The 21,088-nt window shown below is 59.1% G+C and overlaps 8 protein-coding genes across 8 annotated transcripts; 3 read left to right on the forward strand and 5 right to left on the reverse strand.

Annotated features, from left to right (window-relative positions):
* Positions 1-3,698: 3,698 nt before the first annotated feature.
* PLICBS_001199 (uncharacterized protein) lies at positions 3,699-4,487 on the reverse strand (the record flags this gene model as incomplete). The annotated part of the gene is made up of 1 exon (XM_018317750.1): positions 3,699-4,487. One exon carries the CDS (start codon positions 4,485-4,487, stop codon positions 3,699-3,701), a length of 789 nt encoding a protein of 262 aa, XP_018183275.1.
* A 693-nt stretch (positions 4,488-5,180) lies between these two features.
* PLICBS_001200 (uncharacterized protein) lies at positions 5,181-5,708 on the forward strand (the record flags this gene model as incomplete). Its single annotated transcript, XM_018317748.1, has 1 exon — positions 5,181-5,708. The coding sequence occupies one exon, from the start codon at positions 5,181-5,183 to the stop codon at positions 5,706-5,708; it is 528 nt and encodes a 175-aa protein (XP_018183273.1).
* A 174-nt stretch (positions 5,709-5,882) lies between these two features.
* On the reverse strand, positions 5,883-7,337 carry PLICBS_001201 (uncharacterized protein; the record flags this gene model as incomplete). The annotated part of the gene is made up of 2 exons (XM_018317747.1): positions 5,883-7,047; positions 7,147-7,337. The coding sequence occupies 2 exons, from the start codon at positions 7,335-7,337 to the stop codon at positions 5,883-5,885; spliced, it is 1,356 nt and encodes a 451-aa protein (XP_018183272.1).
* Positions 7,338-8,370: 1,033 nt separating this feature from the next.
* On the reverse strand, positions 8,371-8,788 carry PLICBS_001202 (uncharacterized protein; the record flags this gene model as incomplete). Its single annotated transcript, XM_018317746.1, has 4 exons — positions 8,371-8,461; positions 8,527-8,595; positions 8,674-8,714; positions 8,774-8,788. 4 exons carry the CDS (start codon positions 8,786-8,788, stop codon positions 8,371-8,373), a joined length of 216 nt encoding a protein of 71 aa, XP_018183271.1.
* A 3,079-nt stretch (positions 8,789-11,867) lies between these two features.
* On the forward strand, positions 11,868-13,839 carry PLICBS_001203 (RNA polymerase C-22 sterol desaturase; the record flags this gene model as incomplete). Its single annotated transcript, XM_018317745.1, has 5 exons — positions 11,868-12,039; positions 12,138-12,288; positions 12,408-13,375; positions 13,458-13,741; positions 13,804-13,839. 5 exons carry the CDS (start codon positions 11,868-11,870, stop codon positions 13,837-13,839), a joined length of 1,611 nt encoding a protein of 536 aa, XP_018183270.1.
* A 945-nt stretch (positions 13,840-14,784) lies between these two features.
* Positions 14,785-15,489, forward strand: PLICBS_001204 (uncharacterized protein; the record flags this gene model as incomplete). The annotated part of the gene is made up of 2 exons (XM_065599759.1): positions 14,785-15,112; positions 15,200-15,489. The coding sequence occupies 2 exons, from the start codon at positions 14,785-14,787 to the stop codon at positions 15,487-15,489; spliced, it is 618 nt and encodes a 205-aa protein (XP_065455831.1).
* Positions 15,490-15,902: 413 nt separating this feature from the next.
* PLICBS_001205 (uncharacterized protein) lies at positions 15,903-16,938 on the reverse strand (the record flags this gene model as incomplete). Its single annotated transcript, XM_065599760.1, has 3 exons — positions 15,903-16,330; positions 16,411-16,807; positions 16,894-16,938. The coding sequence occupies 3 exons, from the start codon at positions 16,936-16,938 to the stop codon at positions 15,903-15,905; spliced, it is 870 nt and encodes a 289-aa protein (XP_065455832.1).
* Positions 16,939-19,813: 2,875 nt separating this feature from the next.
* PLICBS_001206 (Pol I core factor CF) lies at positions 19,814-20,649 on the reverse strand (the record flags this gene model as incomplete). Its single annotated transcript, XM_065599761.1, has 2 exons — positions 19,814-20,470; positions 20,530-20,649. The coding sequence occupies 2 exons, from the start codon at positions 20,647-20,649 to the stop codon at positions 19,814-19,816; spliced, it is 777 nt and encodes a 258-aa protein (XP_065455833.1).
* Positions 20,650-21,088: the final 439 nt, after the last annotated feature.

Genomic DNA, 21,088 nt, shown 5'->3' on the forward strand with positions numbered 1-21,088 from the left:
TCTCGCCATCCAAAAGAAAGTCTCGGAAAGAGAGGTGCAGTAGCCGGACGGGCGACTGGACACTCTGCGGCACACTCAAGACCGAATGCAACATGCTTAAATGGCTGTCAATGATGTGCTGGGGTACACGTATAAGTTTTGCTAAAGCGCTTGTCGAGAGGGGATTCGACAGAATCACGATAGGACCGACAATTCGTCGAAACTGTTGGAGAACTTTCTCCCGCTGCCTGGTGGATAACCCCACCACAAGTCTGTTTAAGACTGGCAGATATGTGGCATCGAGCTGCTCTCCCTGACTGGTACGAAACTGCAGAATTTCTTGTAGCTGTTCATCGGGGTTCCCACATCGACGGTCGGCTATGAAGCGACATACCGTGGTGGCAAAGATGAAGAGTGGAACTGCCATTTGTACAAGGGCCTTCATATTGGTTTGCCCTGGCCAGTGTGCGGGTAGCGCTCCTGTTTCTGGGACGGATGCGTTGTAATCTTGTCGAATTCTCGCCAGTTCATACTCCAGGAAGACCGAGATATCGTGCTCGATTTCCGGCTGAGGTATTTCGTGGAGTATCACTTTCTCGTGATCCCCTTCAATGTTCTTGAACCCCAGTCGAACTGCTAATTCTGGTCGGCTGGTCAGGAATAGTTTGAGTATAGGCTGCAGTTTACTAGCGCGAGAGAAGAGGTATATCAGGAGCCTCGTGTCATCCTCACGTTCGCACTCGTCTAATGCATCAACAACCATGATGACGGGATCGTTCGTTGACATCAATTGTGTCATTCTGAGAGGCTCGAATATGAGCTTGTCTAGCTGCTCTCGCACGGACTTTCTGATGATTTCTGGTTCGAAGTGAATGGCGGCCTTGACATGGGTAGCGACGGCGGGCTTCCTCGTAACAAGGTCGGCCGCAATGGTCGAGCAGAACTTTGATAGGTTTGCTCGATCGGCCTCACCCCGTTTAAAGAAGAAACTCGCACCAAGTCTTTTCTTCATGGCGAAAGTATGGGCAACAGTTCGGGAGATAGTTGACTTGCCGGTCCCCGCCATACCATTGAGCCAGAATATGGCAGGCTTACGCGGGTCGTCAGCCCATGTTGATATATTCCGAAGAAGTTCGACTCGAGTGTTTGGCAGGCAAATCGGTTCATGTCCTTCGGCATGGGAATCGAAAGAGGCCCCTTGAGCAACCGGAAGGCGAGCAAGTGCGATGTTCTGCTCCGCGTCTAGAAGTATGGCGCTACCCATTGGCCCGTCAGCTTGATCAGCAGAGACTTAAGGATCCCCTGCCTACGTCTGGTCAACTTGTACAGCCAAGTTCATAGCTTGATTGCATCGGCGGATGTCTTCTATTGCTTTCTCCACGTCCCTGCTCCGGAATGGCCATGTCAGACTCTGAAGCCCGATTCGGCGGACGGCTTGGCGGGCGGTTTTTGGACGCAATTTTTTGTGCAGCCTGTCGAGCTGCGACCGGCTGTCTCCGATCGCGACGGCCAGCTCTCTTGAGGCATTTAATCGTGCACTGTTCGGGCCGCTGACCAGTCGCTGGACGCCTTCGAGGGCATTTTGAAGACTGACAATCTCTTGTCGTAATCGACTGATGTTATCCTTGGCGTTGGCAGCATCCGTGGAGTACCGGAAACACAACGAGGCCACTCGTGCTGATAGCTCCACAACCGCGATGATACTGGCGGCGACTCCGAGACCTTCCATGGTCGATTCGCAGATAAAGCACCGTGACGGGATGGCAACTGGGGGTTCGTACGAGGAGGCCCATGAGGGGTCTTGGAGAGGGCTGGCTTGATTGGCTGCACAAGGCCAGTGCCATATTTGCCAAGTCGGATGAGCCCAAAACAGACGAGCGCCTACACGTGATCTTCAAAGGCTCAGTTGAAACAAACGGCTCTCCCCAGGAAATTGTCCCAATGGACGGCCATCATGGTACTGCTGCGGACTAGCACGCAAGGGTCCCGTCCGTGCATTAGACCCTTTTCTCGGCCGCGTCCATGTACCAAGCCGTCAATGAGTCGTGTGAAGGCACCAGCAATAGCAAAGTACATTTGACAGATGGTGCGCTGGCATGCCATGACTACGAGCGGCGTACGCCTTGAAGGCCACTAGTCAATCAGATAGCGGTTATTGCCCATCTACTAACACCCGTTAAGTTAGCCTTCTGCAGACAAGCTTCCAGATTGTCCCGGGCGACGCTAAGGCATGGATTCACGTCCTGGCTGCGCAAAAGTCTGAATGACTTCTTAGGAAGCCGGCATGCGTCCTTGTCGGCCACCGGCGGAGGACCATGGTAGGAGGTGTGGTCGTTGCCGCACGGTGTTGCTGCAATCATGACAACCGACAGCGCTGGAACGCCTCCCAGCTGGGCGGGTAACGAACTGGATGTCGGGTGCACCGCGCTGCACCGCGCTGCGCCGCGCGCCACGGGGGGCCGCTCGGAGCGGAGAGTGGCTGGCTGCATTTGAGCTGAGACCTTGGCGCAGTTTCCTCGCTCCGCCATTATGATTGCGGAAAGGCATCAGCAACAGCACCGGGGCAGTCGCAGGGGCCAGCCGCGGGGCAGTGTGAAAGATCCGGTGCCAAGTAGCCCATCACCCACCAGAGGTATTTTTTGCGACGATGACCTGATTGCGTGTTCTGCTACCGAACCTGTCAACAAGCCAGAGCTCCCACGCACGGCCGCCTCCCGGGACCGCCCTCCCCCCGGGGGGCCGGAGGCGCCGTAGACTTCCACCAGTGCTTAATGGCGCAATCGAAGCCTACGCAAGGCAACTCGCGACCTTGTTCTCCTCCGCGAACATTCGCAGTCCGCTGACGAAGTCACGTTCGGCGTGTTGGGGTACATCGCTGGCCTGATCCATTTCACGGGGCAACATCCTGATTCACATTCACGATAGCACCCTTTGTCTTCGATTTGAACGTCGGTATTCTCCTCATATGGCATAGCCGACACAACGGCGCTCGTGTGCAGCGGTGCAGGTGTCGGACCGGCTTCCCAGGAAGCCGTACTGCAACTGAGGTCATTGTCCGCTGAGGAAGAGCCAAGGCGAGCGCGGACTCAGGCATGAAGCATTTTGGCATAATGGTGCGCGGTATGCAGGCCGCAACGACTAAAATTAACACTCGATATGCATGGGGTGAGCGTAGTGTCCTCCTGGTGGCTGTGTTTGGCTTGCGATGACCGATGTCGGTGGGGTTGTGCTGACGAGCCCAGCCGCGGGGGAAACGGTAGGCAGTTCCGTTTTGGTGTCTGGTCAGCTGACAAAACGGTGCAGGGACAGCAAGCGGCCTGGTGCGTGGTCTTCCGATCTTGGACGACGAGGACCCCGGATATGGAGGCACATGGCGCCAAAATTTGCGGGCAGTGAACTTGGCCAAAGAGCTGGACGGGATCCCGTGCTTTCTAGTAGGTATGGTCGTATGTACCAGAAGCTGGCATAAACCAGATTATATCCATCTCGAACACGGCACCTGCCTATAACCCAAGCATCTCATCGTCAGGCCGTCGTCTGCCAACATCATTCTTGACCAAGCAAGCCAGTGGGTTCCGCACATTTGTCGAGAAGCAAGCACGGTCTTGATGCCAGCTAATTAGTAATTATTCCATAGTCTAGTAGATTTTGTATTCCCGTGTAGATTGCTCGGCCGCCATCCGTCGTTCCTAGCTGACCCCCAACGCGCTCTCACCGTGTCATTCAACAACGTAGTGCTCTCGACGCAGGGCCAGAGTCCACAAGTCTGGTACCGCCAGCTGCCGGCGAGCCCTTGTCTGCAGCCAGGACGCCGCCGGTGCGGAGCCCTCGGTCTTACCTTCAACTCCATTGCGGTACCAATATCTCGTCGTACCCGGCTCCGGCAGCCCGTCCCAGAGAATTCGCTCCGCCCTGAGCTCCATCTCGTAGCACGGCATGACGAGACGTAGATACTCCTCCCAGCGGCCCTGGTCATAGAACAAGTTGTAGTGCGCCCTGGTAAAGTCCCAGTACTCGGGATACCACCCCGCAAAAGCCCAGTCGAGAGTGGTGGCGACGCGCCCCCCTCTGACAATGATGTTCCTGGGACACAGGTCTGCGTGCGCAAAGTGAGTCTGGTAGCGGCGCGTGTGCATCTCGGCGATTTCCTCGCCGAACATGGACGCGACGACGTCCAGGGGAGCCCTCGCTCGTGCGAGTGAGTGAAACTCATCATGGGTAATGGGGCCGAAGAAGCGGTTTCCGATTCGGCAGTCGTAGGCGGGATTCTGAAGAGCCGACGAGACGAGTCCCTGCGCGGGGGGTTCAAGCTCGCGGAGGGTCGACAGGTGCTGCTTCAGGTCGGCAAAGATAGAATACTTCTGGTCCGTCGACAGGTCGGCCCAGGCCTCGTCCAGAGCCTCGCCTGGCACGTACGCCATCTCGATGTAGATGAAGTCATTGGGCTCGGTGTGGACTGCGTAGACCCTGGGCACGGGAATCGTCGTGTGCGAGGCAACGTATTGCATGGCCTCGACCTCGGTCGGGTTGCATGGTCCCTTGATGACGCGATGCCAGCTCACTCTCACAGCGGCGCGGCTGAGGGGACGAAAGAGCAGCCTGCCGAGCCATAACCGCAGTCGTAGTGGAAACACGGACAGAACGGAGATTGAAAGGCCCATAGATGCGGAAATGCGGAGAGGACGTTTTCTTTGACCGCCGCCCTAGCTCTTGCCTTGGATAATGGTTGCATTCAAGTCATCCCTTGTAAGTTGTGCCGCACGGAGTAAGGTCCTGGTTGGCTGTAGGGCCAGCACCGTGCGGAAGGAGCAATGAGTTGGCCGGCATGCCGGGTGCAAGTCGTGATTGGTTTCTTGGACACGATTTACATTATGTAGGTCAGGGCGCTTGGCCAAGAGGACCGCCGGCTGCAATTGGCCGAATTAAAGCGTCACAAACAAATACGAGCACAAGCGCTGCCCAAAAAAAGTTGCTGGCAGAGACGCGGGCATCTATATACAGGGGCGGATGCCACCTACCGGGGGACTTTGATGCATGCTGTTCGCTCACCCGCGCGCGTTACTTTCTTTTTCTCTGGCATCAACTGCAGCTTTGGTCTGGCTCCGTGCGCTGCTGCTGGGAGCATTCACATCGCAGTACGCCAATCTCTGGCTGGTCAAAGACCGCGCGTCGATTCCGTACTACGTACTTCTTGAACGGCCATGGTGCTACTAGTCACCGTGGCTTTACACCACCGAGACCACTTTTCTCAAGGCAATGCCAGGCGGGCCTTTGGCTACGAGGCTTACCACTGGGGCATCATCGTCTCGCCTCTGGTCAGCCAGGCACAAGACTGCTGGGCTTACGACGCCACCGACAAGTGCTACATAGACCCTGCCACCATGCGAGTGGTGAACCCCACCATGGACTGGTGGTTCAGAAGCACGGATATCGACCCCGTGCTCAGTGACAAACTTCTCGGGCGCATCATCATCGGACAGGTGCCAGACGGAACAACAATCTCGGAGATTCACATGTTTTTTGAGAGCGTGCCCCTGCCGGTCAAAGACATGGATCCACAACAGAGCTGCGTGACGTGGGTGACGAATGCTATTCAGCGTCTTCAGGGACACGGTTGGGTGAGAGGTTTTGACCTTGGTCCCTTCAAGGACTTCGCACTCTCTTCCGCCGATCACTGGAACGGCCTACCGGGGTCGTCAAAGCCTGGGGTGATAGAGTGTGACAATTAGAGAGGTAAGAACAAAACTGGCTTGTATATACGTTGCGGCTGCAAGCCAAGCCGATCGCCACCACTACACCACAATGCTCACATGCTTATATGGCCCTTCAATTGGGGAAAGGGCTAGTGTTCCGCTGTTCTCAGTTGGCGCAATCGCATCATTTCCATTGTCGCTCTCCCTCATCTATTTGTGATCAATCGTGCCGACGCCCTTGAGTCTGAGATAGACGTCTGTGCCCCACCCGTAGAGACTCTGCACGGCAATGCCGCCACCAAAGTACTCGGCGTAGGCACGGCTAAGGGGCAGGCCGTATCCCAGGCCGGCAATGGAGCTGCCGCCGACGCTGGCAGTGGCGATGGCACCGAGGCCGTCGGTAGAGCCGTCGCCCGATCCCGGGAACTCGTCTTCCTCGGAAAAGGTGGTGAAGGAATAGGACCAGATATTGGGGAGCACGTCCGGGGGAATGCCGCCGCCACGGTCGCGTATGCGGATTGTCACGCCAGGGGCATTGTCATCTAGTGGCCGGATAGCATCGCTGCGGAAGAGGCCCCGGTCCTCCGTCGGAAGCGTGATATGAGGGGCACCGCCGGGCTGCTGCTTGAACGGCGGCTCTGGAGCAATGGTCACAACAACAGGCTCGCGTGATCTACTCTCGACTGTGGCGCGGAATGCGTTCTTGAGCAACTCCGTAACGATATACTCAAGGTGCATGGGAACAAAAGCAAAGGTGGTGTCGGGCTCGCCATCAATGTAGAGTTGCGGCCGAGAGCCGTAGCGCAGCTCACAAATATCGGCGACGAAGCCGGCACAGGCCTCAATGGTTTGCGAGGGTCGCAGCGCCGTGTCAATGACCCCAATGTAAGACGGATGCTCCGGACACGGCGTGGGGCTGTCCTCGGGGGCAAAATGAGGCTGGCTGCTAAAGTGCAACGCTATGTGCTGCTCGCCAACGAGCCGGGTTCCGATGCGGGCGCGAAGATGTTCGTCGAGGAAGCGCGTCACCTCGGAGGGCGAAATGTACCTGCGGCACTCGAGGAAGCCCTTCGCCAAGATGGGGATGGTATCGGTGTGTGTTGCCACGAGCTCGGCCAGCACGTTTGTGAATTTGATCTCGTCTTGCAGGGTGGCAATGGGCTGGCCCTGAGCGGCAGCATGCCAGTAAGGTAGCAGTATAGAGAGGGAGTGTAGGTAGTTGTTGTATATGCGGGAGATGTTTGGATTCGAGACCACAATGTAGGGTAGATTGCGGAGGGCTTGGATGCGACGGGCGAGGCGAATCGGCAGCAGGGAGAGGGTGAAGTTGGCGGACGAGAGCAGCGACTTCTCCGAGAGTGGCGGGCGCCCATGTCTATCAGCACCCATTTGTGAGCAAGAAGAACTCAAGGGCGCATAGCAGAGATGACTGCAGCCGGCAGCAACGGGAGAGGGGCGCCGCTGGCAAACTTACTTGACCAAGTCGGCAAGACTCAGTGAATGCTGATGCTGACCGGCAAGGGCGGCAATTTCAGCATCAGACACCTTGTGCGCGCTGCGCCCAGAAGCGTGAGCGGCCGAGGGCCGCCATTGAGCTGGAACCTGCGACGGTTTAGGAGGTCGAGACAGATTCCTCGCGGCCGGAGACCTGGCAAAGGCCTTCATTGCAGCATCTCGGGGCTATCGACGCGGGCAGATGTGACGCTGCCTTGGTGCGGCCAAGACTATGCGTGGTAACCGATTGTAGGCGCAGGATACAAGAGTGCCGGATGGGCGTAGAATGGGGTCCGAGGATGCGTATACTGGCGACGGGAGGCGGCACACCGGGGAGGGTTCGAGAGCGATACCGAAGGGCGCGCAGCGGGGAGAAGGCTCACGTCGGCGCGGGGCTGAACAGCTGAGATTCGAGGATTGATATGCGAGTATGTACGGGCGCGGGCAGAGGCCGTTGCAGATGCAAACTGAGAGTATACACGTAGGGCACGGACGCGAGACCGACCGGGGAGGCTGAGGGTATGCAGGGACAGAAAGCTGGGGAGTTGCACGAAGCACAAAGCGCTGACCACGCGACGAATGAAGTCGGCCTCTGGTGCAGTTGGTTGGGGAAGCTGCGGCCCGGGGCGGTGGTTGCTAGCCGCGACCAGCCGAGCGCTGCAGGCTGTTAGCACTGCAGCAGCTCGGGCAGCTCCCAGCCAGTCATGCGGGTGCCTATTTGCGGCAGGGGCACGGGCCTGGGCCAGGAGGCTATCTTACCTGACCGTGCAGGACGGCGCAGGACAGCGCAGCACGGCAAGCGTGACCGCGCAGGACCAGTGAGCGACGACCTCGCAGCGGGAGCATCCACTCCGAGCGCCGGTCGCGACTTGCCCATTGCGGGAGGTGGGCGCGTTACGTCACGCACCACCAGCGCAAAGTGAGGGGCATCTCAACAGCCAGCGCTCGCTGGTCCACGTGCATCCAAGCAATCACAAATAGCGTCGCGATCAGATACTGTACTGTATGGTGGTTCGTGCCTAGGTTCTATTCGTGGCATATACACTGCTGTATCCATCACCATGTGAGGTACACGGCGGGCTGTGCGAGCCGGCCAGACTGCAACGGCTGGCCCCCGCACCTCGCCGTCATGTCATGCATCGGCATCATCCGTGCAGGCTCCTTCACCATCGCCCGCTCGGCGAGGCGGCACGACGCTTTCCGTCTACTGCGTGTGCATCTGGCCGTCCTGCTCGACCGCCTTGACGTGCTCGTTGCTCTCGAGGGTCGTGACGGCGTCGTTGGGGAAGGAAACACTGTGAGCGCGGGACACTGTCAGCCGTGCACCTGTAGACCAGCAACTGGGTTCGTGGAAACTGACGAGAAGCCCTTGATGAGCGAGTACTCGTGTCCGATGGTGCCGCCTTGGTCCTTGGCGTGCTGCTTGGCACTATATGCGATCGACAGCATGAACCCGTCAGCAGATGAGGCGGACGAGGCCCCGAGGGCGGGTGCGTTGCCGACTTACGCCTCGACCTGCTCAGGGGTCGCGTCGTCCTTGCAAGTAACCTATCGAGCACGGCCAGGTCAGCGAGACGATGTCCTTGTTGGCGGCTCGTCGGACTTACAATGTAGCTAGGCATGCTGGCGGTTGCTGATGGACAAAACAGGCGCTTCTGTGCGGTTTGAGGATGTGTGAGTAAAGGTAGTGGAAGAGAGAGATGAAGAGGAGGATGACGGCGATGACGACGGAGTGCGGCTCCAGCAGGGTGGGCGGGTATTATACCCAGGGGGCGCCAGGGCACGGCTCTGCTGCAAGTCATCACGAGCGACACGTACACACTTGCATTGGGACGTGGTACGTAGTGGCGACCGAGCAGCTACTGCTACCATCGAGCGGAGCAGGGTAGGCCCAAGTCGACAGCCCCGTTCCGCCTCGAGCATTTATTCGGCCGCCGACGCCCCAGTAGTCTATCTAGCTGCCTCTTTTGTTTTGACGTGCGACTCTGGCTCAACACGGGAGGGGGGTCGGGTATAGGGTAGCCGTCTAGACGAGGAGCGCCCCATGACGCAATCCCGGCAAGACCTCAGCTCTCCCTGGGGGCCGAAAGCTCGGGGCACCATGCTCGTCATCCGAGATTTCGATTCCTGTTTTCGTCCATGTGCTCGCCAGCTCATGCACGCATGACGTGGTGACTGCCTCTCGGAGCCGCCGTCAGCAGAACCACCACATCGTGATGGAGGTTGTGGGCGAGCTGTTTAGCCCCGCGGCACGATCAACTTACCTGAAACCCCAGCATGTCCGCTCCGGCGTGTTCAGCATCCGAGATGGAGCAGCACAAACAGCCAAAGGCCAAGCAATCTGCCCAGTTTAAGAACTTGGGAGTTGCGAAAATGAACGTCGCGCCAGCAGCTCCTGCGCCCGTGGCGGCGGCGGCGGTTGGCAAGGCCGCACCTTCAAAATGGCTACTCCAACTAACTCCAAGGCACCAATAGACATTCGTATCCCGTGCAAGCATGAGCCTCGGAGCCACAGACGGTACAGGGCGCAACACGGCACATCGGAGAAGCATTAGCCATTTGAATTGGAGCCCCGCGTCGGGCCACTTCACGCCGTCCTTCGGGTCCGTGGCCGGCCCCGGAATGCGAGCCCAATGTCGGGAACCCGGCTGGACGGCCAGCGGCGCCAACTCCGCGTTCGGGGAGTGGTCAGTACCCACGCCGCCAGGCCCCGGAGCGGCGGCCATTTAGCATCGACGATGCAAGCCATCCCAGCGCCCCTGAAGGCCCGCCCTCCACAGCGCAACCGAGCAGCCACACGAACCCCGCCCTGCGAGCAGGCACACTGTCGTATTCGTATCCGTCCGGACGAAACATGCACACCAACCAGGTGCTGTCATCGCGGGCGGTGAACAGGGCGTGCCGCGTCAGTCGATGGGGGCAACTGCGTTGTCGCCATGACACCATGAGGCCACCGAACGGATTGCGGACCCGGCTCAGCAGAGTCGTATCAAACATGCCTGGCCCAGGCCCAGAGAGCAGCTAAGAGATCGGTCGTGTCGCCTGTGATGAATGGCCGCGGTCGAGTCGAAAATGTGCGTCGCCGCTCGATCGAAGCGGTGCAGAGGCCCGTGGGCAGCCGTGTCTCACACCACGTCTCAGTGCTCTGTTTGCTGGAGCCCATTGCCGCCGGGGCCGCCATCGTCCACCCGCAGAAACGTGGGCGGGATGGTGTCATGAAGAGCCTCGGGCTGGGGCGTCAGGCATTCTGTAGTAATCGACAGCGCGTGGTTGGGCCTGGCTGGCGTCGCGCGGCCGCCTTGGGAGCCCCAAAGAGAGGAGACGCATATTAATCACAAGGAAAGGATTCCTCAGACGCCAGGGATTTCAACTGGCGTATCCAGTGCTTCTGTCAGGCCATGGTTCGCAGCGCCTGCACGCCCTTGACAGCCGTCGGAGGCTTCGAGACAGGGCATCTGCAAAAGCAGATTGATGTGTGGCAGCGCCAGCGTGCATCCGAGTACGAGAAGTACCTGTACCTAGGCATGGGCGAAAAAAGTGGCCTGGTCGGGGTCCAAGATTGCCGCCCGCAGGATGGAGGCTCTTTCTCCTGGGGCACCGGAGCTCCACCTGCCACGGGTCGAGCACTGCCCTTGGTCGGGGTCGGTGCCGTGACGATGCCCTGAGAATGCAGGTGTTTGCTCCAGTCTGACGACGACAAAATGCGATGGATTGCAGAACTCGCTGTAAGCTGACGCGCGAGCGAGAAATGAACCCATGGTTGTTTTCTGGACGCAGACCTAGGGAGCGGAAATTGAGGGCTTCCACTCTGCGGTTGCAAGCACGTCGGCATCCCTGTCGCGCTTGCCATGGTCGGCAGCGTCTCGGCGGACGATTCCAAGGCTCCTTCCGTCCTGGTCCCGGGCTCCAAGGTTTCCATGCGCACAGCACCCCGTGACTTGCTGCACGGCAGGCGAGAAAAGGCAGGAAGGAAGAGGCAGGGCAGAACAGAGCAGAGCAGAGTCGCTACTGCCACGCAAGACGGACGGGACGCGACTGCTTCCTTCGGTAATCAACATTTTATTTATTTTGATGCTGCGCCATATCAAATGCATGTGCACGGCCTACAGACGCACCGTGGAGCGCTGCGCATCACCTCTTCTTGCGCGCTGCCCTGTTGCGTCGGTGCCGCAGACGATCCCCGTGCAATCTCACAATCTCAGCACCCCCCCGGGCCGGGTCCTTGACAACCCCGAGCGGCAGCACCGGCCGGTTCCATCGTCCCCGGCAACACCCAGCAACACCGCAGAGGCACCACCTAGAGGACACACAAGTACCGGTACATGCTCGCAGCACAACATGGCCTCCCACCCCCCCACCAAGACTCAAATTCCACTGCTGTGATTTTTTCCTACCGAGTCCCCTCCCCCTTCCCGCCCAGCCCTGGTCCGCCCGTGGGCCCTTGCACCCGCTTCAACGGCGACTCTTCACCCTCTCGCGCTCTCACTCATTTGCGCGTCCGCTGCAATTCCGGGGTTCGATCCCTTCGCTCGCTTCTCCTGGCGCCTTCCTTTTCCCCCTTCCCACCCCGTCTGTCTACGTCAAGACGTCGCCGCCGGATTCCCCGTGCAAGATCGCTATCCGCTCGGTGTCTGCACAACACCTCTCGCTCGACACGCATTGCGCGCTCTGAGCCTCCCTACCGGGGCACCTCTTCTCGCAATGGACGCCGCCAACGCCTCCTCGTCCGCCTTCACCTCGGTGCTCGCCAATGCCAAATATGGCGGTGTCGCGGTGCCTCCCCAGCTCGACTATGTCGTCGACGCCATCACGACGGCTAGCCCGTGGGCTCTCCTCCTGACCATCTTTGCCGTCTGTGTTGTTTACGATCAGAGTATGTTACTCACTCTTCACGCCCCATCACCATCTTCGTTTCGGGCCCCGTTCAGAGCGCCCAGCTCGATTCATACTGACGACGCTGCGCGCGACTAGTGAGCTACATTCTGAGCAAAGGCTCCATCGCCGGCCCTGCCTGGAAGATGCCCTTTATCGGTCCCTTCCTCCAGTCCATGGACCCCAAGTTCGAGGAGTACTACGCCAAATGGGCCAGCGGCCCCCTGAGCTGCGTCTCCGTCTTCCACAAGTATGTGTGCCCTCTACCTCCTGAGTTGTAGACATCCAGTCTTCAGCTACAAGTGTTTATAAGAAGTCGGCGGAGTCAACCGAAAATACCATGTGACTGACCCTCATCCGCCCTGCTAGGTTCGTTGTTATCGCTTCCACTCGAGACATGGCCCGCAAGGTCCTCAACTCCCCGGCATACGTCAAGCCTTGCGTCGTCGATGTTGCTCACAAACTTCTCGGTCACGACAACTGGGTCTTCCTCGATGGCAAGGCTCACGTCGACTTCCGCAAGGGTCTCAACGGCCTCTTCACCCGAAAGGCGCTCGAGTGCTACCTGCCCGGCCAGGAGGAGGTGTACAAGCGCTACTTCAAGAAGTTCCTCGACGTCACCAAGGAGAACAACGGCAAGCCCGTTCCCTTCATGCCCGAGTTCCGTGAGCTCATGTGCGCCGTCTCTTGCCGGACCTTTGTCGGCCACTACATCTCGGACGAGGCAGTCAAGAAGATTGCCGACGACTACTATCTCATTACCGCCGCCCTCGAACTCGTCAACTTTCCCATCATCATCCCCTTCACCAAGACGTGGTACGGCAAGAAGGCCGCCGACATGGTGCTGGCCGAGTTCGCAAAGTGTGCCGCGAAGAGCAAGGTCCGCATGGCCGCGGGTGGCGAAGTCAGCTGCATCATGGACGGCTGGGTGTTGCAGATGATCAACTCGGAGCGCTGGCGCGAGGCCGAAGCCAAGGGCGAGAAGATCGAGGGCATGGAAAAGCCCTCGCCGATGCTGCGCATGTTCAACGACTACGAAATCTCCCAGACAGTCTTCACCTTCCTCTTCGCTTCCCAGGACGCCACTAGCAGCGCCGCCACCTGGCTCTTCCAGATTGCTGCTCAACGACCCGACGTCTTGGACCGCGTCCGCGAGGAGAATCTCCAGGTCCGCAACGGCGACGTCAATGCCGAACTGAACATGGATCAGCTTGAGTCCCTCAAGTATACCCGCGCCGTAGTTCGCGAGCTTCTCCGATACCGGCCGCCCGTCCTGATGGTTCCCTACATGGTGAAGAAGCCTTTCCCCATCACCGACTCGTACACCGTCCCCAAGGGTAAGTCCCCGCTCTCAATGGCATCTCCGCGCCTGCCCAGGCGCTCTCGTTTTTGCTCTGCTAACACGGTATGCTCGCTCAGGCTCGATGCTGATTCCCACGACGTACATGGCTCTGCACGACCCTGACGTGTACGAGAACCCCGACCACTTTGATCCCGAGCGATACTACTCCGGCGATGCCGAGGTCAAGGGTGCCAAGAACTACCTCGTTTTTGGCACCGGCCCACACTACTGCCTCGGCCAGGTGTACGCGCAGCTGAACCTGGCTCTCTTCCTCGGAAAGGCGTCGGTGCAGCTCAACTGGACACACCACCCGACGCCGCTGTCCGAGGAGATTAAGGTCTTTGCGACCATCTTTCCCAAGGTAAGCCACTGGCGGAAAGGGGGGTGAAATATGAATTCGCCCGGATGCTGATTGCTGGACAGGACGACTGCCCTTTGACGTTTGAGGAGCGCAAGTGAGGACATACTACCGCGAGATGCTGGTAGGGAATCACGTGTACGGAAGGGGCCACCAGATATGGCCGTCCTCCAGCCTGCGCGACCCACGAAGAGATCGAGACGACGTGTGAGCTGCGAGGGGACGACCCAAGATGGCGAATGAAGCGCGAAACGGAGGGTGCATAGAGTCCCCTTGGCAACGACAACCCGGGGACTTGGCGCAAAATGCATGGGAAGACTTTCAGGAATACGTAATTGTAATAGCTGGGCCAACTATTGTATATACTAACGGTCTGCCTTCTCCATATTGACGGTGGCGCGGCGGAAGGAAAAGTCCCCGTCGAGGCGGCGAGATTGGCCCGGACATGGTGGAAACGACTTAGACCGTGCTTCAATGCGTCAACATGAACTTTTAACAAGCTGAAGTTGAGGTGGCGGTGCAATGGATTCGTGTGCGTGAGAAAGTCCGATGCTGCGCCGGGGAACCCGACATGCTGCTTGCTTGCACGCCGGACACTGCAGACAGGAATACCCACGTTTATTCGAATGTCGGGAGGTGTCGAGCACTGCTCCGTACCAGCTCAGGATGCGACGCGTTGAAGTTGGCGGGCCTGGAGGGTCGTAGGTTGTCAGCGTGCGTGGCTGATTGAATGAACGTCGCAAGTGGCGCTGCCAGCTCTGGCCGGCTTGAGAGTTAAGACCACCGGCCCGCCGACCTCGCACACCCGACAGCCCCCGTAGTCTTCCATAGCTCCTTGAACGGTACCGACGCCGCAACACCGCGCATACCCGCCGCGCATTCTCCTTCGAAAACGCGATCTGAGCATCGACCCGAGCCGCGAGAAGTCGTCGAAGCTCAGCACATTTCGAATTCCAATTCTCCGACCGGACCGCACATCCGGACACCGCAGGCGACACAGACAGACGTAACAGGCCAACCCTCGCCCGGACGCGTAAGAGGTGGCGATGGCGGTACCGGCTCGGCGGGCTTTGGCACGGGCGGCGCAGGCGCTGCCGGTACGACTGGGCGCGTCGGTGGTTGCGCGTGCGGTTGCTTTGCGGTGCGCGACTGCGGCACCCGTAGCGACGGCGGTGCCGAGGCTGTTGGCGCCGAGGAGGTCCCTGGCCGCGGCATCGCAGCAGCTCCGGTGGTACTCGGCCGGCAGCGGCAGCGAGGCCGAGAGCCAGGTGCCCGGGAGCCGCCTCTGGAGCTTCGAGGAGGTGAAGCGCCAGATCGAGGACAACAAGGCTGCAGGCGAGTCGTCGTCGTCGCCCAAGAAGGTCGTCATTGTCGGTACGTGAGGTCAAGAGGCGAACGAGCATTCATGCTCCTGCAATGGTTCCCGTTCCCGTTCCCACTGACAAAGAGGCATTTTCCCAGACGTGCGCGAGCCCGGCGAGCTGCACGCGACGGGCAAGATCCCGGGGGCCATCAACATCCCCATCACGTCGGCGGTGCAGAGCTTCCACGTGTCCGACGCCGACTTCGAGGACATGTACGGCTTCGAGCGCCCGCCGCGCGACGCCACCCTGCTCTTCTACTGCAAGGCGGGCGTGCGGGCGCGGTCCGCCGCGGGCCTGGCCAAGCACGCGGGCTGGGAGAGCGTCGGCGAGTACCCCGGCAGCTGGCTGGACTGGGAGGTGCATGGCGGGCCGGTCGAGAAGGCGTGAAATCAGAGGTGAGGGACGACGCGCGAGCGGGCGGCAAAGTGGGATCAGGGACGAGGATGTGCGGGCTTGGGAGAGGGTGGGTGGACTGTTGCGACTCCTGCTAACCGTGTAAAAAGGATGCGCCTGGACGGAACGCACCCAGCCGTGTATGATGAAGACGGAATCAACCACACACTCAGAAAGACAGGATCAAGAAAACTGGAATTCACAGCGGCGAACTGAGCCGCCCCAGTAGATAGATGCGCTCCGTATGGTACACGATACTGGTATAGTTGCACTTTCTGTGGTGCCTGTGACGCACCATTGCCTGCATCACCTACACAAGTGCAGGCGCCATGACCCTTTGACCATCCATTCTCGTGCAAGATGTCGGCCAGGAAACCAACCCCCCGATCTTCCTCCACTATCGGACTTTAGAACATTGCCGGCGGCGTCTTGTCGCCCGTCTGGTTGTCCGGGCCACCCTCCCCGGGGGCCCTCGCCACGGGGCTGCCGTGCGCGAAGAAGAGGATCTTGATGGTGAGCGCCAGGCCGGCGTGGAGGACCACGACGATGATGAGAAGCACCTTGCTGACCTGGCGGTCCGTGGCGCTCAGGACGGGGTACAGGTTGCGCAGCAAAAAGGCCACCGACATGCCGAAGCCGACGCCCACAAAGACCCAGTTGAGGATGGTGATGGGCGACCAGCTGATGACGGCGACGGGGATCCAGATGAGGTTCGAGTAGCCGTACAGGGCCCAGCACTCGAGCAGGTTGGCCGACTCGCTGCCAAAGTATCGGAGCGCGAGGAACAGCGCCACGGGGATGAAGAGCGTGTATCCGTAGATGAGGCCGGCCGCGCCTACAGACCAGTCAGTCAGCAACGCTCGTGCAAGCACATGTTTCGCCTGCTCAAAACTCGCTCGACTCCGGAGGACCTACCGCTCAATAGTCTAAAGTCATATGCAAACGGCGTGCCCCCCGTCGTCGACAGGTACTGGCTGATGGTACCGCCCAGGAACAGGATCAGCACCACCGTTGTCGCGATCCAAAACGGCCCGTACAGGTCCGGGTTGCCTTCGAGCACGTCGAGGAAGTTTGCCCGCGGGTACAGCGCCGCCCAGCAGCGCGAAAGCACGGCCGACGTGTCCACGTCGAAGAACTGCGCGTAAAAGGACATGGACCAGAGGAAGCGCTTCGACGACGACGAAGACGACGGAGCCGTTACAGGCGGGGGCAGGCTCGAGGGCGCGCCCTTGCGGCCGCCAGGCGCGTTGTCATGGAAGTTGGAGTTGTGGAATTCGAGGTCCTCCTGGAGGTCTGTGTGGCCGAGGTCGCCCTGTGGAAAGACATGCAAGCGTCAGAAGAAGCTTCGTTGCAACGCCGGGAGCTTCACCTAGCTCCGGCGTGCTGTTGGTTGCTCACCTCATCGTCCACGTCCACCACCGCGTCGTATCCGGAGCCGGACATTATGACTCGCAGTCCTGAAGCAGCTGGTCGTAGTGCCTGTTCCTTAATCGAGTGCCGTGTCCTGGGGTCGTGGGCGAGGATGCGCCGACACAAATCGCAGCAACGGGCGTGGTGGGATGCAGTTGAATTGACTTGGGACAAGGTGTCGTCAGCAACCAGCCAGGGAGGTCGAGGTGCAGCGCCCACTATTCGCCTGGGTCGTTCGTTGCAGGTACGACGAGTACGTACCTCCGGCGCCAGGGGTGCTGTGCCACGGCCCGGCGCCGGCTTTTACCCGGAATGCCGCATTGGTGGCGGCCCATGTGCACTCTGGCCGCGGAGCACCGCTAGGAATCGACAATCTTGCGCTGCGTTGCGTGTAAGCGGGCAATTTATCGCTCAGCTTCAGTCTACTTTCGGACAGCTCTCTGATGCAGAATCAAAGACACTTGGAACAAAAGAATAGGCTCGCCCGACTTTGGTGGCCGATAATTCGCGGATAATGGAAGTGTCTCTCCTGACCGTAATTTGAGGTTTAAGAACCGGCCCTGGGGACTGGGCCGGCCTTCACACGTCTCTGCACACTCGCACTCCTGTCACGCTTCTTTGCTACGGTACTCGCCAGCTTGCTGAGAAAGAGCTGCTTATTGACAAAAGCCTTCATCGGCATCGTCTAGACGGGATTGCCTGAGCAGCTGATGCTAGTGTGGAACAAACAAAGCCATACTGGACAACCGTGAAGCACCTCCTGTCCTTGCCAACCCCATAATGCCAGAAAACCAAGACGCCACATCCATGGTGAATCCTTTACTTGAGCTTCTTCTTGGGTCGGAGCTGGTTGGTGTGACCGCACTTTCGCTTGCGGCAGTTGGTGGCACGGGGAGGGAGGCGGGCCTGTCGGTGACGCTGTCAGCAGATGAAATCACGCAGTCCTGAGCCGCGGCGATTCCGACGCCGCGTGCCCAGGCGGGCGGGCTCAACGTACGTAGCACTTGCGGCAGATCATCTTGTCGCAGTTGAACTTGGAGGCCAGAGCCTTCAGCGAGGGCTCAATGATACCACCACGGAGACGGAGGACCAGGTGCAGGGTGGACTCCTGTCGAAGCAGTCAGCATGCCATCCCAATTGAATCCCACGACACGAATTCTCTCCCGACGGACTCGGCGGGCAGTCGTCTGTCCGGGGTTCGGTTCGCCCTAGCTCCACGCACCTTCTGGATGTTGTAGTCGGAGAGAGTTCGGCCGTCCTCGAGCTGCTTGCCGGCGAAGATCAATCGCTGCTGGTCCGGGGGGATGCCCTCCTTGTCCTGGATCTTGGACTTGACATTGTCGATCGTGTCCGAGGACTCGACCTCAAGGGTGATGGTCTTGCCCGTCAGGGTCTTCACGAAACTGGACGCAGGGGTCAGCACGGCGGGGAGCTTTCGGGTCGATATTCGGCTTGCGAGCGGTCGGGGCTTACATCTGCACTGTTGGAAAAGGTCAGCATCTTCACTCGGGGGCGCTTCACGGGGTTACGGCGGCCAGACGTACTCTTGACTGATTTTTGTGACGGTGACTCTGACGATTGTGAAGATTCGGAGCGCCGGGCGAGTCTTGCGCGCAAAGTTGGTGGGGCGCGCACAGCGAACGCACGAAAACCCTAGGTCAGATGCCCGACCACGTGACGTCTCCCACATTGACCAGTAATTGAATCACCCAGCCCCCACCGCGCACCCCACGCCATTGTGGGCCGGTCCAGGCCAGTGGGCAGGACGGCCGAAGGGACGGAGCATAGCCTCCTATAGTGCTGGACGTGACGGCGGCGCTCATCATGAGCCGGTGCTGTAAGTCGTACTACGAACTGCACGCGTCTTGGACCATGGATTTTCACTTCATTCTTTTTGTTATTTTTATTCTTGTGTTATGGGTCGGCCTTTTTGCCAGGAGACTATCCTCCGCTCCAACATGTACACCGCTCGCACCACCACGTCCAAAGGAAGACCGGCAGTTTCGCCTGCCAGGTGTTAGATACGCCGCTTCGATTACACAGGGCACCAGCGGATGGGGGTTCACAGTACCTGCAGCCTTGTAGAAAGAACTTGCCGTGTCCGACAGGTCCTGGATGTCGTAGAATGCCTCATATGGCGTGTTCTCTGAGTCGCTGGATTTGTCCTGAGCCGGTAGCACCGCTTGACTGAGCACCTTTCGCGACCTCTCAAGAATATCTTCATCTGAGAGCTCGGGAACAGATTGATCGTTGCTGTGTGTGGGCACAGGTGGAAAGAAGTTGGTGATGGGGTTCTCGTCTTTGATCGTGGTTAGTGTGGCTCAGCCAGACCGGGACGGGACATACTCACTCTTCTTGTCCATGAAGCTTGAGAGGTAGGCAAAATACTCGTCTAGCTCTCTGTCGTCCATGTCGATCAATTCATCTTCGGTGACTTTGCCGAAGCGCATGTCTTTGTCTTCAGGCTCAGAATCCGGACTCATCTGACTGCGACTGGCCCTCCAGTGCTCCCAGTCAAACCCAGGCAGAAGCGCCTCGCCAGCTGGTAAGAACGAGCTCCTGCCCTGCTCAAAAGGAAAGCACAGCTTCATGGCCACGATCAGAAGCGTAGTGATGTGAATCTCTGGGTGGTGGATGTGCCGGATCTTGTGATTGCCTACAGGAAACTCGAAACTCGAATCTAGCAGTGCCGCAAGTCTCTTGGCCACAATGATCGATTCGACTGTACATACCAAGTCTCAGCTCGTGAAGTAGATTCATGGTTGGGAATTAAACTAACCTGGTAGCGCCAGCTCTTTTGCGTAATGCACCAGAGTCGAGACGAAGTTTGCCTCGGGAAACACCATTTCGTAATTGAGTTGGTATGAGAGGACCAGGTCCATGACGGCAGTGTACAGGTCTCCTCCCGTCAGACCGGTCCGAAAAGGGAGCTTGAGTGCCTTGACATAGGCCGACGGCATGCGGTCTTGTATTTCGCGTGGAAGATCGTGGAACTGCACAACGTGAGCTTTGGACGGTAGCGGCAGATGGAAGGCCAGCTCACAGCCGTCTTGTATGGCAAGTCGCCGCGGTTTGCCCACTGTATCAGTTCGCCCAATCGAGTTGGTATCCTGAGGAGCAAGCAGCCAAGGTAACAGATTCCGATCGTGTCCGGCACCTTGGGCATGGGCCAGCCAGCGCCGCGGTCAGGATCCCAGATCTGCGCTCTGGCCCCCGAGCTCCAAGCAGGCTTGTCTTCCTCTGATGGGGGCTGGGAGCTGAACATTTCCAAGCTTGCCTCGGCCGCCGCGTCCTCCACGCTGGGCTCGAGGGAGCTGGACCCGCGAATTCGCAGATCCCACAGGTCTCGCACGACAGTCTCCAGCTCCTCTCTGTAGCCCTTGACGCGGATGAGCCACAGCACCTGGCTCCTGAGGAGCAGCTGCAGGGCCTCGAGATACAACAGCTTGCCCTCTGCGCCGGTCAGCTGCCTCTTCTCCTGCTCTCTGACCTCCTTCTCCCGGCGAGCCACAGTGCCCATCCGGCCCGAGTCCTCTTCCTCGCCGACATCGAACTGTATGAAGCCCTGAAGGTCGTATCAGCATCTGACCTGCGACGGCACGGATCGGACCTCGCATGACATACCTCGATCTGATGGCCGCGGGCGCAGAACCGCAATCCGTCCTGGAGATACCACTTCTGACTTCCACATTCCGGACACCGCTCGCCCTTGGGCATCCTTCTGAGATCCCGTCGGGCCTCCATCACGGCGCGATGAGTCCCCGTGAATCCCCGGATTGTAAACGGATGGCATACGCCGTCAAGGCTGCAGGGCTCAGAGAGGGAAGCTGCACGAAGCAGGCTCGCCAAGCCGAGGCGAAACTTCAAGGGCCGCCAAGCAGGGCCCGATAGCAGCTTACATGAGCTGTGTAACCGCGCATAGCTGGATCTCAGATCGCGCCGCACGATAGGCGCTCGCAGTACTGGCTTGGGGACGGGCGTGGCATCATGGTCATGTTCATGTTCCATTTGCCTTCTCAAGCTAGGAAACATTAAAGTGGGCACCGCAGCGTGGAACGCCCACAAGGGTGCCCCCGCAACAGCGTTTGACAGTGTATCTCTTCGCTTCACTCGAGGCAAGGCTAGAAAAAAATTGTACATGGCAGCCGTCTTGAAAGGCGCCCTGCCTGCTCCGGCCCTGCAG

Source organism: Purpureocillium lilacinum (assembly GCF_023168085.1).
Source record: "Purpureocillium lilacinum CBS 284.36 DNA, scaffold_1, whole genome shotgun sequence".
In the NCBI taxonomy this organism is placed as follows: domain Eukaryota; kingdom Fungi; phylum Ascomycota; class Sordariomycetes; order Hypocreales; family Ophiocordycipitaceae; genus Purpureocillium; species Purpureocillium lilacinum.